General features: G+C 27.6%; 1 protein-coding gene across 1 annotated transcript in view; it reads right to left on the reverse strand.

Moving 5' to 3' along the window:
* Window positions 1–14358, reverse strand: part of LOC136975509 (laminin subunit alpha lam-3-like) — a 108888-nt gene that overhangs the window by 45873 nt on the left and 48657 nt on the right. The window contains 10 exon segments of the mRNA XM_067270571.1: window positions 3167–3250; window positions 4062–4174; window positions 4298–4438; window positions 4958–5072; window positions 6832–6956; window positions 9992–10165; window positions 10384–10554; window positions 10646–10786; window positions 12888–13121; window positions 13220–13359. Of these exon segments, the coding sequence (XP_067126672.1) occupies window positions 3167–3250; window positions 4062–4174; window positions 4298–4438; window positions 4958–5072; window positions 6832–6956; window positions 9992–10165; window positions 10384–10554; window positions 10646–10786; window positions 12888–13121; window positions 13220–13359 (1438 nt within the window).

The following is a 14358-nucleotide window of genomic DNA, read 5'->3' on the forward strand; positions in this document are numbered from 1 at the left end:
TTTAAACATCATATAAAGTCCTATTAATAAGTAAAGTCCAAGTAGACAATTAACAATAATATTAGAATTTAAGGACAGTAAGGCTTTTACAATTAAATGCTACTGTTTCATTGCCCTACATAATTTCAGCTATTCTTTAATTCTTTATTCAGCAACCAACCTATTGACAACTTAAATTCTTTAAAAACATTATCATTGAAGATTGCAAGGTTTTCTCCTGCATGCAAAATAAAATTATTAGAGAAACAATGCAAACAAAACTTACAGTTATATAAAAAGCAGAAGAGAGAAGATTGAGATGGTACTGACATATCAAAAGAATAGAAAATGGAAAGAATGCCATAAAAAATTTTGGAATGCCTACCACAGAAAATAAAACAGATGAAGACATAGATACACATGAATGGATGAATGGATGGATAAAGTCAAGAAAAATATTAAAATGAAAGGAATTTAGAAGAAAGATTTGGAGAAACAAAAACAAATAGCCAAAGATTTATTAATATTTTGTTTCCATCTCACGATTTGGGATGGAAGACAACCATGCCAACAATAGAAAACTATCCTAAAAAGAAGAAAAAAATATAATAATTTGTGAATATAAAAATATATAACTACTGTATTTATTTTTCTGTATTTTATGTATAAATAGTGAAATATCAGCAATTTATCTGCTTGTAAATATAATTATAATCTGACACATTTGGCATATTTACATATCAAGTTAAAACAGCCTTGAAATACTTTATATGTTTTGATTATTATTATTATTATTCAAATAGAATGCTAATTCCCAAAATAATATGGAAAAATATCTTCAAAACTATTAACATTACTTCAATTATACACTAAAGAGTCCCTAAATATGAACAAATTAATTTTATTTTTTTTTAAATTCATTTGTTTAAAATAAAAACTATTTTTCAACTTTTCAGCATCTAAAACTTGTCCAAATTTTAACACAATATTTTAAAATATAATTATTTAAGTTATATATGCATTAAATAATAATCAATCAATGATGAAGACATAATTTTATACAAGTACATACCAAAAAGTAAAGGCAATTTATATGTAATACTAATGTTATTGTCATAAAATGATTCCAAATCTCACAACTATATTTTAACAAATCTAAACATATTTTACCAGTTGGTTGTATTCAGTCTGATCCAATAATTAATTCTGGTAATATAAATAAATATGTTTTTATTTTTTAATGTTTTTGAATATTTTTTTCAATAAACTTTTCCTTTTATGACACCAAATTAATTTTTCATTTATATTACAGGCACAAATTAGACACTTTGGTAGTATGTTTACTATGAAAATATTCATATCTGGCAATCAAAATAAAAACTTATATCACATATTAAACTTTTATTATACTTTATTCATAATACCCAATTAGATGTGGTGTTCTCATTCACAATGCCCACTAATTAGTTATAATAACTACTTACTGTGGGAATATCTGGCAAAACATGATAGAAAATATAACACGAGTTATCTCAGATGGCACCTCTTGTTCAATTGCCAACTATGAGAACACGTTGACTGCCAACTCATAGTTGGCAGTCAACGTGTTAAAATAAAATAGTGTAAGGTTCACTTTCTAATTGTGTTGCCAATAAATAACATATTGTGATCAATTTCTTCTGATCAAAGTTCTTAAATAAAATGTTATCAAAATTTTACATAACAAATAAATCAAAATGAATATTTTTGAAAGAAAGGAAGAACAAATTGTTTGACAGCCAAAATGATTTTCATCAACCAAGTTTGATTCATGAAAATCATTTTGGCTGTCAAACAATTTCAATGACAATAAACTTTATGGATTGAGTCACTATTCTATTCAAGAAAGAAAGAGCCTATTGTTCAGTTATTACTAATGATTTAGATATCTGCACCCTATCATTTCTAGCTAGTCTAAGGAGGCTTGAATTAAAATGAAAAATTTTCAGTGAAGCTTAGGGAACATCTTGAAGATTATGAGAGAACTGCTTTAATGGAATGTACTAGGTATATAGGGTGTCTGAAAAGATAATGTGCAGTGAGAAATTTGTAATGGCATTAAAGTTACACTTATGACATTGCATACGAGACCTGTAAGTTGTATGTTCTGCATTTCCAGTTTATGGTAGATGGCATTAATGCTTGATGGCAGATGTTTTGGTTTCTGGACTACAGTTTTTGGAAGACTTCTTTGCTGATTGCATTATCTCCCATGTAATCTAGAAACTCACTTCTAGATTTTTGGGCCTCTGGGGAGATTTCCAGCATTTGCTGTAGGGGAAACTGCAATATCATATGTAAAACTTCACTTTTATTAAAACTCAAATATTTTCAACTGCACAGTAAGTTTTCAGACACCCTGTATAAACAATAGTTACATAGCTTTCAAGTATTTTCAAGTTATTTCACTCATCTTCAGGAAAACAAAAACAAACAAAAAGACATCATTTACATATGCATCCATTAAAGCATTTCCCTCATAATTATGGAGTTCTAACTTATTACATGTTGAAGAATAATGCATTTTTCATTCTTGATTTAATAAAAAGTAAAATGCCTTTACTTTTTTGATTTTCCTTCATATACAGTCAAACCTGTTTTTATGCGGTCTTTTTTTGTGCGATTTTTTATTTGTGTGATTTTTTTAATGCAATTTCTTATTTGTGCGGTATAGTCGGCGACTAGTCTCGTGCGATTTGTCATGTCTCACGTTGACTTATTATAGCTAAATAAACTTATTATAGTAATATTATTGCATGAATACGCAAAAAATTAAATAATTTATTTTTTAAGTCAACAAAACACCACCTGGACAAAAATATGTAAAACAGACAATCAATGAGACGATGCAGTCAAGTGCTGACAACTGTTGTCAATAAATTCTATTTCGTATGGTTTTGAGTTATTTTCTATGTGAGACTTTTTTTATGCGGTCCCTATTGACCGCATAAAAAAAATATTTTTTTAATTGTGTTGGGAAAACTATTTTTTATAGCCACTCGTGAAGTTTCGTGCGATTTTTTTTATGCAGTCCCTATCCACCGCATAAAAACAGGTTTGACTGTATTAATTTTGAATTATACTAAAATATTTAATATTATGTATTTTAAATACTCTAGTAACAAAAAAAAAAATTATTATAAAATACCTTTCACAATGACGACCAGTATAACCTTGCTGACAATTAATACAAATGTAATCAATTCCATCAGATCTGCACGTGTCACTAAACCTTTATGAAAGATAAAATAACAAAATTTACATTATGTATTTATATCACAGAACTATTAAATTAATGGATTATTTTTCTTAAAAAGTGGCAATAATAATTATAGAATATTAAAGAGCAATATTAATTAAGAAAAAATAAAAATTGTCATGAGAGTTAAATAGTTCTTTTTTTCAAACCAAATAAAGATTTATAGGTGAATTCTTTACTGATGACAGTTTGAGGTTGCATGCTTTCATTTTCTTAATTTATATTTTTAAGTATATTACAAAACAACAGATACACATGAATACATTTTTCACCCGAGCTGATCAGTAAATCTAAACATTTACTAGTATCTCTTAGTAAAAGTCCAAAATGTGGACATTTTATCAGGGATTTCGGAATTTCACCAGTCAGTATAGTAAATGTTCAGATTTACTGGTAATTTCTAAGTTACCAGACTTCAGAAATTTACAGTAACATATATATTAAAGAACTGCTTTGGAATAAATTGTTTTATGATTTATTATCAGTAAGTGATTTTACTTGTATACCTATTTATATAACTATATAGTGGGGGTCATGTAAAATTTTCTTAGATAAAAGGAGGTTGCAAATGGAAAAAGTTGCAAAATGGATGTCCTATTGTAAATAATTCTACAGATAAATTTATAAAGTTATTCTGTTTTAGGTTACTAAAAATTTTCGATATACTATCAATTTGAAATTGAAAGTGTGTCTTAACAATTGAAGTACAGTATAAAAATATTCACCTTTACATAAAACTGAAATTCTGTCAATATGTCAAGAGAGGAAGCTCATATATATTTACCTGTTAGTAGGTAGAGGACAAGAACATGGTAGACATCTTTTACTATTGACATCTTCATAAAATCCCTTTATACAACTTTCACAATGTGGTCCAGTACTATAATCTGTACAATTCTAAATAAAATGAAAAGCAAAACATCTACAAACAATATTTTCTGATAAAACAATTTTGTAGAATATTTATCTTTTTCTGAATACTATTAAACACTTTTTACCTGTCATGTTCAAATGACTTACAATGCATATTCCAGTTTCTTGATCACAGATTTTACTGCGATTATTACAATTACATGGCTCTGCCCATCCAACTAGATCCAAAATATTTTTATAATCGGGATAATTTGGTTTACGTTTACGATAATAACCGGGTGCTGGATCCTGAAAGTTGAAATAATGTTTAAGAAAAATCAGAACTTTTTAACATGAAAATAAAAAATTATAATATAAATTTAATGTTCTTTTCTTGCTATTTTCTAACTATATCAGCAAACTTTTCTAAAATAAATAGTTTAAATAATCATTGGAGTGCCATGGAGAGCTATTGATGTAAAATGATCTCTAGTTAATACAGTGATTAAGTTCTAAAGTTATATGATCTCATTCAATCTTTGCTTCCAGTCTGGAAGCAAAGATTGAACAAAGATCTGTGTAATGTAACTGATAATACATCTGCATGTTATGTAGAGGGTACAGATTTAAGTCCTGCTCTGGGCTAATCTTTTCTTTAAGAACTTCTAAATTATTTAATTTAATCTAAATTTATTTCTAATTATTAAATTTCACACAAGATGGTGGCATAACTTCCTACCTTTCAGCTGAATTAATTTGTTTAATAATTAGTTATATTATATTCCAAATGTAATCCAGTGATAGCTATTATAAAATCATTACTTATACCTGACAAGATGATCCTGTATATTTGGGAGGACAATAACACACTTCTACACCATGAGCTGGTAGAGGATTCTGATGAAAAGATCCTTCTGCTATTTCCAGACTCAAATCACTTAGTCTGTAATATCCAGATATAAAAAAATATGCTATTAACAAAATAATTTATCTTTATTTATGTAGCTTTGCATATAAATTTAATATCAAAAATCTAAATTAAACAAAATCAATAAATCATTGATTGAATTCAAAATCTTCAAAAGAAATGTTAATATAATAAAGCAATACACCAACCAAAGCCGAATTATCGGGCTAGAAACGGCTATAATAATAATAATAATTTATAAGATAATTTGGTACTAGAGTTAGGCATTAGGTGCCATCTCTTGCTAAATTTAATAATTATAATTTAAATAATTTAGAACTAACTGGAAGAAAAGAATCAGCCCAGAGCAGGTTTGAGTCCCACTCCAGGCCAATTGTTTTCTTCCAGTTAGTTCTAAATTATTTATATTATAATTATTAAATTTAGCAAGAGATGGCACCTAATGCCTAACTCTAGTACCAAATTATCTTATAAATTATTATTATTATTATAGCCGTTTCTAGCCCGATAATTCGGCTTTGGTTGGTGTATTGCTTTAAATGTATATCGGATTAGCTAATGAAGTTTGTTAATATAATACATTCAAAAACATAATAATTAAAATGTACTAAATTGAATAAATGATAAATTTGTATATAGAATTTATATTCATACTCAATATAAGTAAATAATTTTGATATATTTAAAAAATTAAAAATAACGGTTTTATTATACATATTTTTTGAGACTGGAGGAAGAATGGTGATGATAGCACTACTCCCACTACATACACCACTGCAATGCATTTACATGCACAAACACACCATAAATAAATTCTACATTTGATTATATTTATCAAGTTTCAGTGCAGAACTGTCAAGTGGGAAGCTGAGGTAGAGTGAATTCCCCAGGCCCAGAAAAAATTTTGAGGCCTGTAGTGACTCTTACCCCTATAAAATTAATGATATTTTTACTAACAGAAAAATTGATGAGACTGCTTTTTTATTAATAAAGAAACATTCTACACGCTTCACTTGTTCCAAAAAAAACAAAACAAAAAAAAAGGACATAGCTAAAGGAGCCTGCCCATTCTACCCTGAGCTCTCAACAGCCCTGCTTAGGTATGTTCTCAAAGATTCAGCCTTCTATCTTAATTAGAAGTAGATGAAATTTGAGTTGCAAGATTCAAGGACATGATACAAAACCAGTTAAATAAAAACATTTAATATTAAAAAATGTATAAATCACTAAATTACAAAAGATGTATTTAAAAATAATTTTTATATAACTTTAAATTACAGTAGAGCGTCATTTATCCGAATCAATTGGAGACTGGGGTTGTTCGGATAACTAATTTTTTCGGATAACCGATTATGTACGAAAAAATATATTAACCTATCCGATGTTGAAATTTTTCTCCATTGCGTGTCGCTTCGTGTTGAATTTTTGTCGATTTTAAGCCTAACGAAAATTTTTATAATAATAATTGACACTATTGTATCATTAAAAATTATTTCTTTATTTTGTACAAACAAAATAAATATATTGAAAAATATAAAACAAAAAAATTATACTTTAGAAGTTAATCTAGTATCAAAAATGTTCTATTCAGCACGACACATTCCAACTGGAAAGCTTTCGGTTAACCAGCTTTCAGATAAACGACACTCTACTGTATATAAAAATTTTAAATTCTAGTATAAAATATTTATTATAGGCTTTTTCTAAAGACCATTATTTCAAAAATTAATAAATTATAAATAACAAAATAAATTAAAGAAAGAACATTAACAACCTGGCATATTTAACATCAGATCCTGTGGTAGCTCTTATTAAGATCAACTGTAATCTTTGCAATGCTATCATTATCATAGCTCGAGTAACAGGAGTTTGAGGATTTTCATGATCTTGCCATTCATCCTGTAAAATTAATGTAAAACTAATTACTGAATAAAAATTACTAAACATTATGAACTGAGTAAAGCTATATGCATTTAAAAAGAATTCAAAATACATATAGAATATCACAATATAAGTAAAAATTATGTAAGAAAAACATGACAGTTTTAAAAATTTTTTGAAAACTTTATTTGGCCATTTAAATTTGGAATATAATGATTACAACATATAATTTTTAAATTTTAAATTCAGCTAATTAGAATGCTTTTTCCTAATTAAGAATAAGAAATTAGTATTTTTTCTAATCAAAGTTATTCATCATTTATCAACAAATTGTGTTAAAACTAGCATCATTTTGAAAACTATATATTAATAAATGAAAATTACTTTCTCCAGTTTGGTTTCCTGAAGGAAATAGTTCATTTATATGGTTCATTCATCATTTATTTAATGAAAAATCTTACAGATTTATCACAGAAATTTTTATATTATATATAATAAAATTAAAATCTGAAAAGCATAATACATTATTCATATTTGATGTTTGTCATGTCTATCATTTAGTGTTTCCTTAAAAGATTACTTTGCAAAAATAGGTAACATTCATTTTGCCATTAATCTATACTACTTGCACCTGTTACTGTATTATGTTTCTGTGAGCAGTATCATGAATGCTTTAAGAACAACAACAAATTTTTTGTGAATATTGTATATACAAAATGCATGTGTTTATTAGCTTATAAAAGAACTTTCTGAACAAAAGCTAAGACACCCAAATGATAAGTATCAAGCAGAGTTAATGCATTTTGTTTTTTATTTTTTATGTTATTTCCTTAAAAATTTTAGTTAAACTCCTTACTTGCTACTTTAAACTATGTTACCCTATGCAGTGCAGTACTTCACCATGTTTCCCATACTTTCCAACCAGAGGTTTATTCAAAGACAAGTTTAGTTGAATCCAGGATTAATTGAAAAAAATACAATACATATTGTGTTTTTTAAAAATTTATTTATATATATGTGTCTAATAATAAAATTTATAAATTTATTTATTAATTAACTCATATATAAACTTCTCAAAGCCTGATGATTATATTAAAGCCAAACAATTACCAGATTAAATCAGGCTACTTTACCACTACTAATAAGTTAATCATTAGCAGCAGTGATGTAGCCAAATTTAATCAGGTAATTGTTTGGCTTTATTATTAATTAATTCAATTAAGGATTCTATTTCTCTAATAGGATTTTATTATATTTTAAATCTTTGTTACAATTCAAAAAAAATTTTAATAAATTTTTACTATGTTTCATGAAAACTTAAAAACTAAAATCATTTTCTCTTATAAAAAGTTGTATCATATATTTATAAAATATTAAAAAAAATACATTAAAAAATGCTTAAAATGTGTTGTTTAACTTGTTCTACAATGTAGATATTAGTTTTGAATTCATAATACAGTCAAACCTCGCTTAACGAGCATAATTTGTTCCAGAGTCTTACTCGTAATGCAAAACACTCATTAAGTGAAACAATTTTTCCCATAAAAATTAATGTAAAATACAATAATGCATTCCATGCCGAAAAAATGCTCAAATGTTTTATGTATAACATTTATTCAAAAAAATTGTACAATATACACTGTTAAGGAGTGTGAATCATCATCATCTTTTCTTCTAGCACGGAATGAACCATCCTGGAATGAGAATTCAATTTGCAGAAATAAATAAAAAATCACAGCTAAAATGTTTGATAAACACTCCAAATGATATGCCAAATTCTTGGGTCATGTAAAGGCTACAATTAAATATTAGAAATTAATTAATTTTACTAGAGATAGGCAGTTATATTTCCATCTTGTATTGAATTTAATAATTATAAATAATTAATTTTTAATTCGGACATTTCTAAAATTTAATTTGGAATTGGTCATTAAATTTAATGGCCCAAGAATTTGGCATATCATTTGGCGTGTTCATTATATAACGGACTATGTTGTTGTTGATGTTTATAAGTAATATGTGTGAGCACAAGTTTGGAAAAATATGTGATCACAAGCAACACTAAGATGCTAGCGCAGTGGTTCCCAACCACTGGTCTGTGGACCACCAGTGGTCCGCAAGAGCTAAAATATGGTCTGCAAAAGATTTAAAACTTTTATTAATTTTGAGTTATTATTCCCACATTGATACAAATTGAATTTAATTTTTACTAAAAATGATATGTTTTCTATTATAATAGTACTGTTAAAGCATGTTACTCTTGAGTTTAACTATTACTTATGTTAAGTTTTGATTAAAGTTTATTTTTAGATTGACACAGTTTATTTTTCTTAAACCTTGTGGTCCCTGCTAGCAACAATAAAATCAAAATGGTCCCTGGTCCAAAAAAGGTTGGGAACCGCTGTGCTAGCGGAATGAGTGCTAAACACAGACTGATGGAACATGCCGCATGCACACAATTCGGAACTTCCCCTCTCCTCATCACTCGTTATATGAAACATTGCTCATTAAGCGAGGCAAATTTTTACAATTTGTTTTGCTTGTTATGCGAAATGCTCATTGTGCGAGGTGCTCGTTAAGCGAGGTTCCACTGTAATACTTTTTTTCATGCCCATCACTAATATAGTCAGGTGGTCTGGATATTTTGAGTCCCATCCCTTACCACCCAGCCACCCCTAACCAGGCACCCATTGTGGGCCTGATCAAACCTATAATGTGTTTGGTCAGGCCCACTTATAAAGGCCTTCTTAGTGCCCATAGGAGTGGAAGAGTTAAAAAATAAATAAAAAAGATACAGCTAAGTTCATAAAGATGGCTGGGAAAGAATGAGACCAATACATTCATTTTAATATGATGTTATTTTTTCATCATTATTTAATAAATTTTTAACATATTAAATTATTTAATTTAGTATGATAATTAATAAATACTAAAGCAATAATATATAAAAAACATGATATTACATATCAATAATACATTATTTACAAACTGTTTAGCAAATTTGTAAATTTATGCTAATTAGTTTTTTTTATTTTTTGACTAAATCATCATACCTCATGCAAATGAATAGTATATTGATTGGAAAGAGATCGAGGCGTATGTGTCAGAACAAGACGTCCATTGCCTTGAATTATCACTAATGGATATCGATGTAGAAATGCATCAGGAAAATGGCTTCCACTATGACTTGTAACAGAAAACTGTAGTCTTCCATTATATGATAATACCTAATAAATAATATTTATATTATCAATAACTACAACATAATAGTGTAAACAGTATAATAAATATTATAAATATAACTTTATGAATAGTTAAAGTATATAGACAAGAAACATATCATAAGAAATTAAATAATATATATATATATATATATATATATATATATATATAACTAATATCTAATCATTTATTACAAATAAAAATTTAATAAAATTATATTTACTTTATCTCCTAAAAATTCTTTTGGTAAATTCCAATATAAAGGTTGATCTAAAACATACGGTATATTCATTTTAGTATTAAGAGTTTGTCCTGGTATTACTCTGAAACCTTGAAGAGCAGATATTTCGTCATTTCCGACTCCAAATTCCACTTCTCTGTCTGGGGCTGTTAACTAAATATTCATATTTAATAAAGTTTAATGTAAAACTTATATTTTGCTAATAAAGTTTATATTTCATTAAATATTTAAATGAAAGAAATACCTTTGACCACATTAAATTTGCTTGATTACACTGTTGAGTGTGACCAAAACAAAAGCATTCAAAACATCCTTTCGAATATGTTTCTAATAATCCAAATGCATTTTCTTTACATCTATCACATGTTTTTCCAATAACATTTTCCTATTAAATATATTATTATATAAATTTAAATATTTATTTTAAAACATTTTAAAACAGCAATGATATAATTTTATTTTATATGCTTGCATTGTTATGCAAAAATTTTTGCACAATTTACTAAATATTTAAATATCTATCATTGTCTTTCTTTGCCTAATTCCTACATTTTACACAATAAACTCCTGTATAAATCAAAATCTGTAAAATAATGGAATTATATACACAGCATATATAATCATATTCTATTCAGTAATTAATTTAAACCTATGCTGAAAAGTGTTATATTTTATTATGTTGTTGAACTCTGCTCCAGTTTTTTGAATTGCTCTCTACCAATTGTTAGTGTGATCCAGACCCTCATTTCATATTGTGCCACTACATGGCAAAATGTTTCCTTTTCTGTTGAATTAAATATATACCTTGAGTGTAAAATAGGTATATATCAGACATAGATCATTCTTGTGTTTTTTATGGACATTTTTCTACAGTGAGACTAATCCATGCCAGACATGAATTTGTATAACTTTTATGAAGCATTAGCATGTGGCCCTAACAATGGTCTTACAAGATGACTGCTGAAGTATCTTATGGTTGGTCACATACCTCTACACTGTTTTCTTACGTAAGGAAATTATTTTAAAGAATGGTTCTTGAGGTCTAGGAACTCATAAAGACTGATTTATTCATCTTATAATTTCTGATATTTCTGATAATACAAGTTATAATGAACATGTGGTATGAAACACAAGCTGGCAGAGAGACAACAGAAGTCACATCTATTTTGCAAAGATATACAAAGAAATAACCATAAAACATGTAATAACTGACATGTTTGAAAGACAAAATAGAATCTGGAATATTTTTTCTTCAATATGTTTGTTGTTATTATACAAAGATATAGATGGTCAAATGTGGCATTATGCATCATGTTGACTCTTAGAAACACTGGCATTGTGTTTCACAATATGATTCATCACGATTGCTTTCATGATTTGCATCTTAGTCTGATGTTAAAAAAACTTACATGTTATCAATGAATTACTATGCAATTGTCATATGTCTTTTTGTTGAAGGATTTATTCTATTTTACTGAATGCATTAATTTATTATTATTGTGGCATTTTTTCAGTAAATTACACTTTTAAATATCAGTTATTTTACACACATTTGTGCAATGCTGGGAAAATATATTTTGTCTTTGGATAAATATGGACACATTGTATAATATGCTGAATGTGTTTTCTGTGTGAACCAATAAGAAAAGCCAATCAATCAGACAACATACAGGTGATCATAATTAAAGTGTCCCTATTCAACATTGTCTGGAAGGATGAGTAGCAGTCCAACTCAGCCAAATTTTGTTTTTTTGATGGTTTGGAATACATAGAAATCGTTTCTATATGTCCAGAACTGCCAAAATTTATAGTGTTTTATTCATTAAATACAGGTACTCTTCACTTTACGACTGAGTTCCGTTCCGACGACTACGTCATTAAGCGAACTGGTCAATAAGCGAGGAGCTTACACCGGGAATATAGAATCGTAAAATTATACAAATTATGCAACAAACTTCAAATTTATTCATAAAAAGACTATTACAGTACACTATTAGCTTATTATAGTACGCGCAAGCCTATTATAGTATGCTTAGTGCGCATGTCACCATTCGCCACTGACCAACACTCAAACTGAGAAAGAGGATTCCCTGAATTGCAGGTTGAAACTCAATTGGTTGTAAGTGCGAGTGGTCATTAAACAGATAGGTCCTAAAGTGAGGAGTACCTGTATTTGAAAAATAATTCTATTTTTCATTTGTAAAATTTAGAAATAATTATAATTTTACTACAATACAGCTCCCTTAACAGCACTGTATAAGTTTATTTCTCTAAAATTTTTGGTCTTCTGGCTATTATAATTTTAACAAAATTCTAATAATTTAATTAATCTAATTATAGTTTTAGCAAAATTCATCAGTTCTGTCAAAGAAATTGTACTGAATAACAGTATATAATTATCTTAAAGATTATAATCTAATTAAGCAAATTTTTTTAAAATATATAGCCCAAAAATATAAAATTATATTATTTAAATCTCAATTTACCTTACAAGGACATTGTCCTCTTTCATCACATTGACATTGACCTTCATCCAGGTGACATCTAGTAAGATCAGTACCTGCAGAATTGCAGTCACATTTGAAACAATTTGGAAATTGATAATAACCAAATTTACATATATCACAATGTCGCCCTTCGAATCCTTCTTGACAGAAACAATTTCCTGTTACATCATCACATTTTTGATTGATAGATCCCCTAGGATTGCAGTTACATGGCTGAAATTACATCAAGTTTAAAAATGAAATGCATTTTCAACTGTAATGTTTTAATAACAAGAGTTATTAATTATCACTATTAATAACTTAATATTTACTTCACAACCTCCAATAGGATCATAACCATGGGCATTTGGAGTACAAAACTGACATCTATCTCCTTCTGTGTATGGAGGACAAACACATCTACCATTTTTGGGATCGCAAATTCGTCCTGGTACATCACATGGATCACATTCTATAAAAAAATTAATTTAGAGTAAATCTTAAAATATTGATATAATGACAAAATTTTTAATATTTTTATTACTTTTAATGAAATGATAATTTAATTTATTTTTTATATTTTCAATTATTGACATTAAAAATAATTCAATGATAATTGTTAACGATGTGCTTTAGAATTATACTCTAATTTGTTATATTTATACATCCTAAAGAAATAATTACATCCAACTACTTAAAACTTAGGACCAAAAGTTCAAATTAGAATTTAACTAGTTGAAATTTTTTTCTTGGGTTAGGTCAGATCCTCAATAGAGTGAACAGTGTTGGATGGTCTGTCCTTCACCCAGGGCTAGGGCCAACGAGAGAGTAAGCTGTGGATTTTTCCCAAGCCTGGGGAAAACAGAGGCCCTTATGGTTGCTATCCCTAAAATTAATGTTAATTTTACTAACAAAAGTAAAATCTTTAAAACTGTTTTCTATTAATAAAGAAATATTCTACATATTTCATTTGTTCAGAAAAACCAAATGACAAAAAACTCCACTAAAAAGGCAAAACGGGCCTTCTCTACCCCCAGACCCCCATATAAGTTTTCAATGGCCCCGACTAAGCCCAACATATTTTGATCAAATCATTAAATCCAAGTCACTCCAAGTAAAAATTTAAGTCCATTACTACTTTGGTAATCCAGATATCAATCAATTAGCATTCATTTAAGTTTGTGAATGTTAATTGTTGACCCTAAATAAGTAAGTATACTAGTAACTGTCTTTATCAGCTCTACTCTGGGTTAACATACAAAATATAATGAAATGCTTATATACTTTTAGAAATCTGGACAATAAAAATATTCAGAAGGAATTTTAGAGTAGACATTAATTTTAAAAAGTATACTTGAATCAAAAAATTTCAGAAGTTTTACTCTACTAAAGATATTTTTCTTATAATTTTAATTTATAAGATATATGAATTTTATATCAAAACAATAAAAAGTTTAAATTGTAACAGTTG

The sequence above is a fragment of the Centruroides vittatus genome, unplaced genomic scaffold, assembly GCF_030686945.1.
Source record: "Centruroides vittatus isolate TY-2023 unplaced genomic scaffold, ASM3068694v2 contig_374, whole genome shotgun sequence".
NCBI lineage: Eukaryota > Metazoa > Arthropoda > Arachnida > Scorpiones > Buthidae > Centruroides > Centruroides vittatus.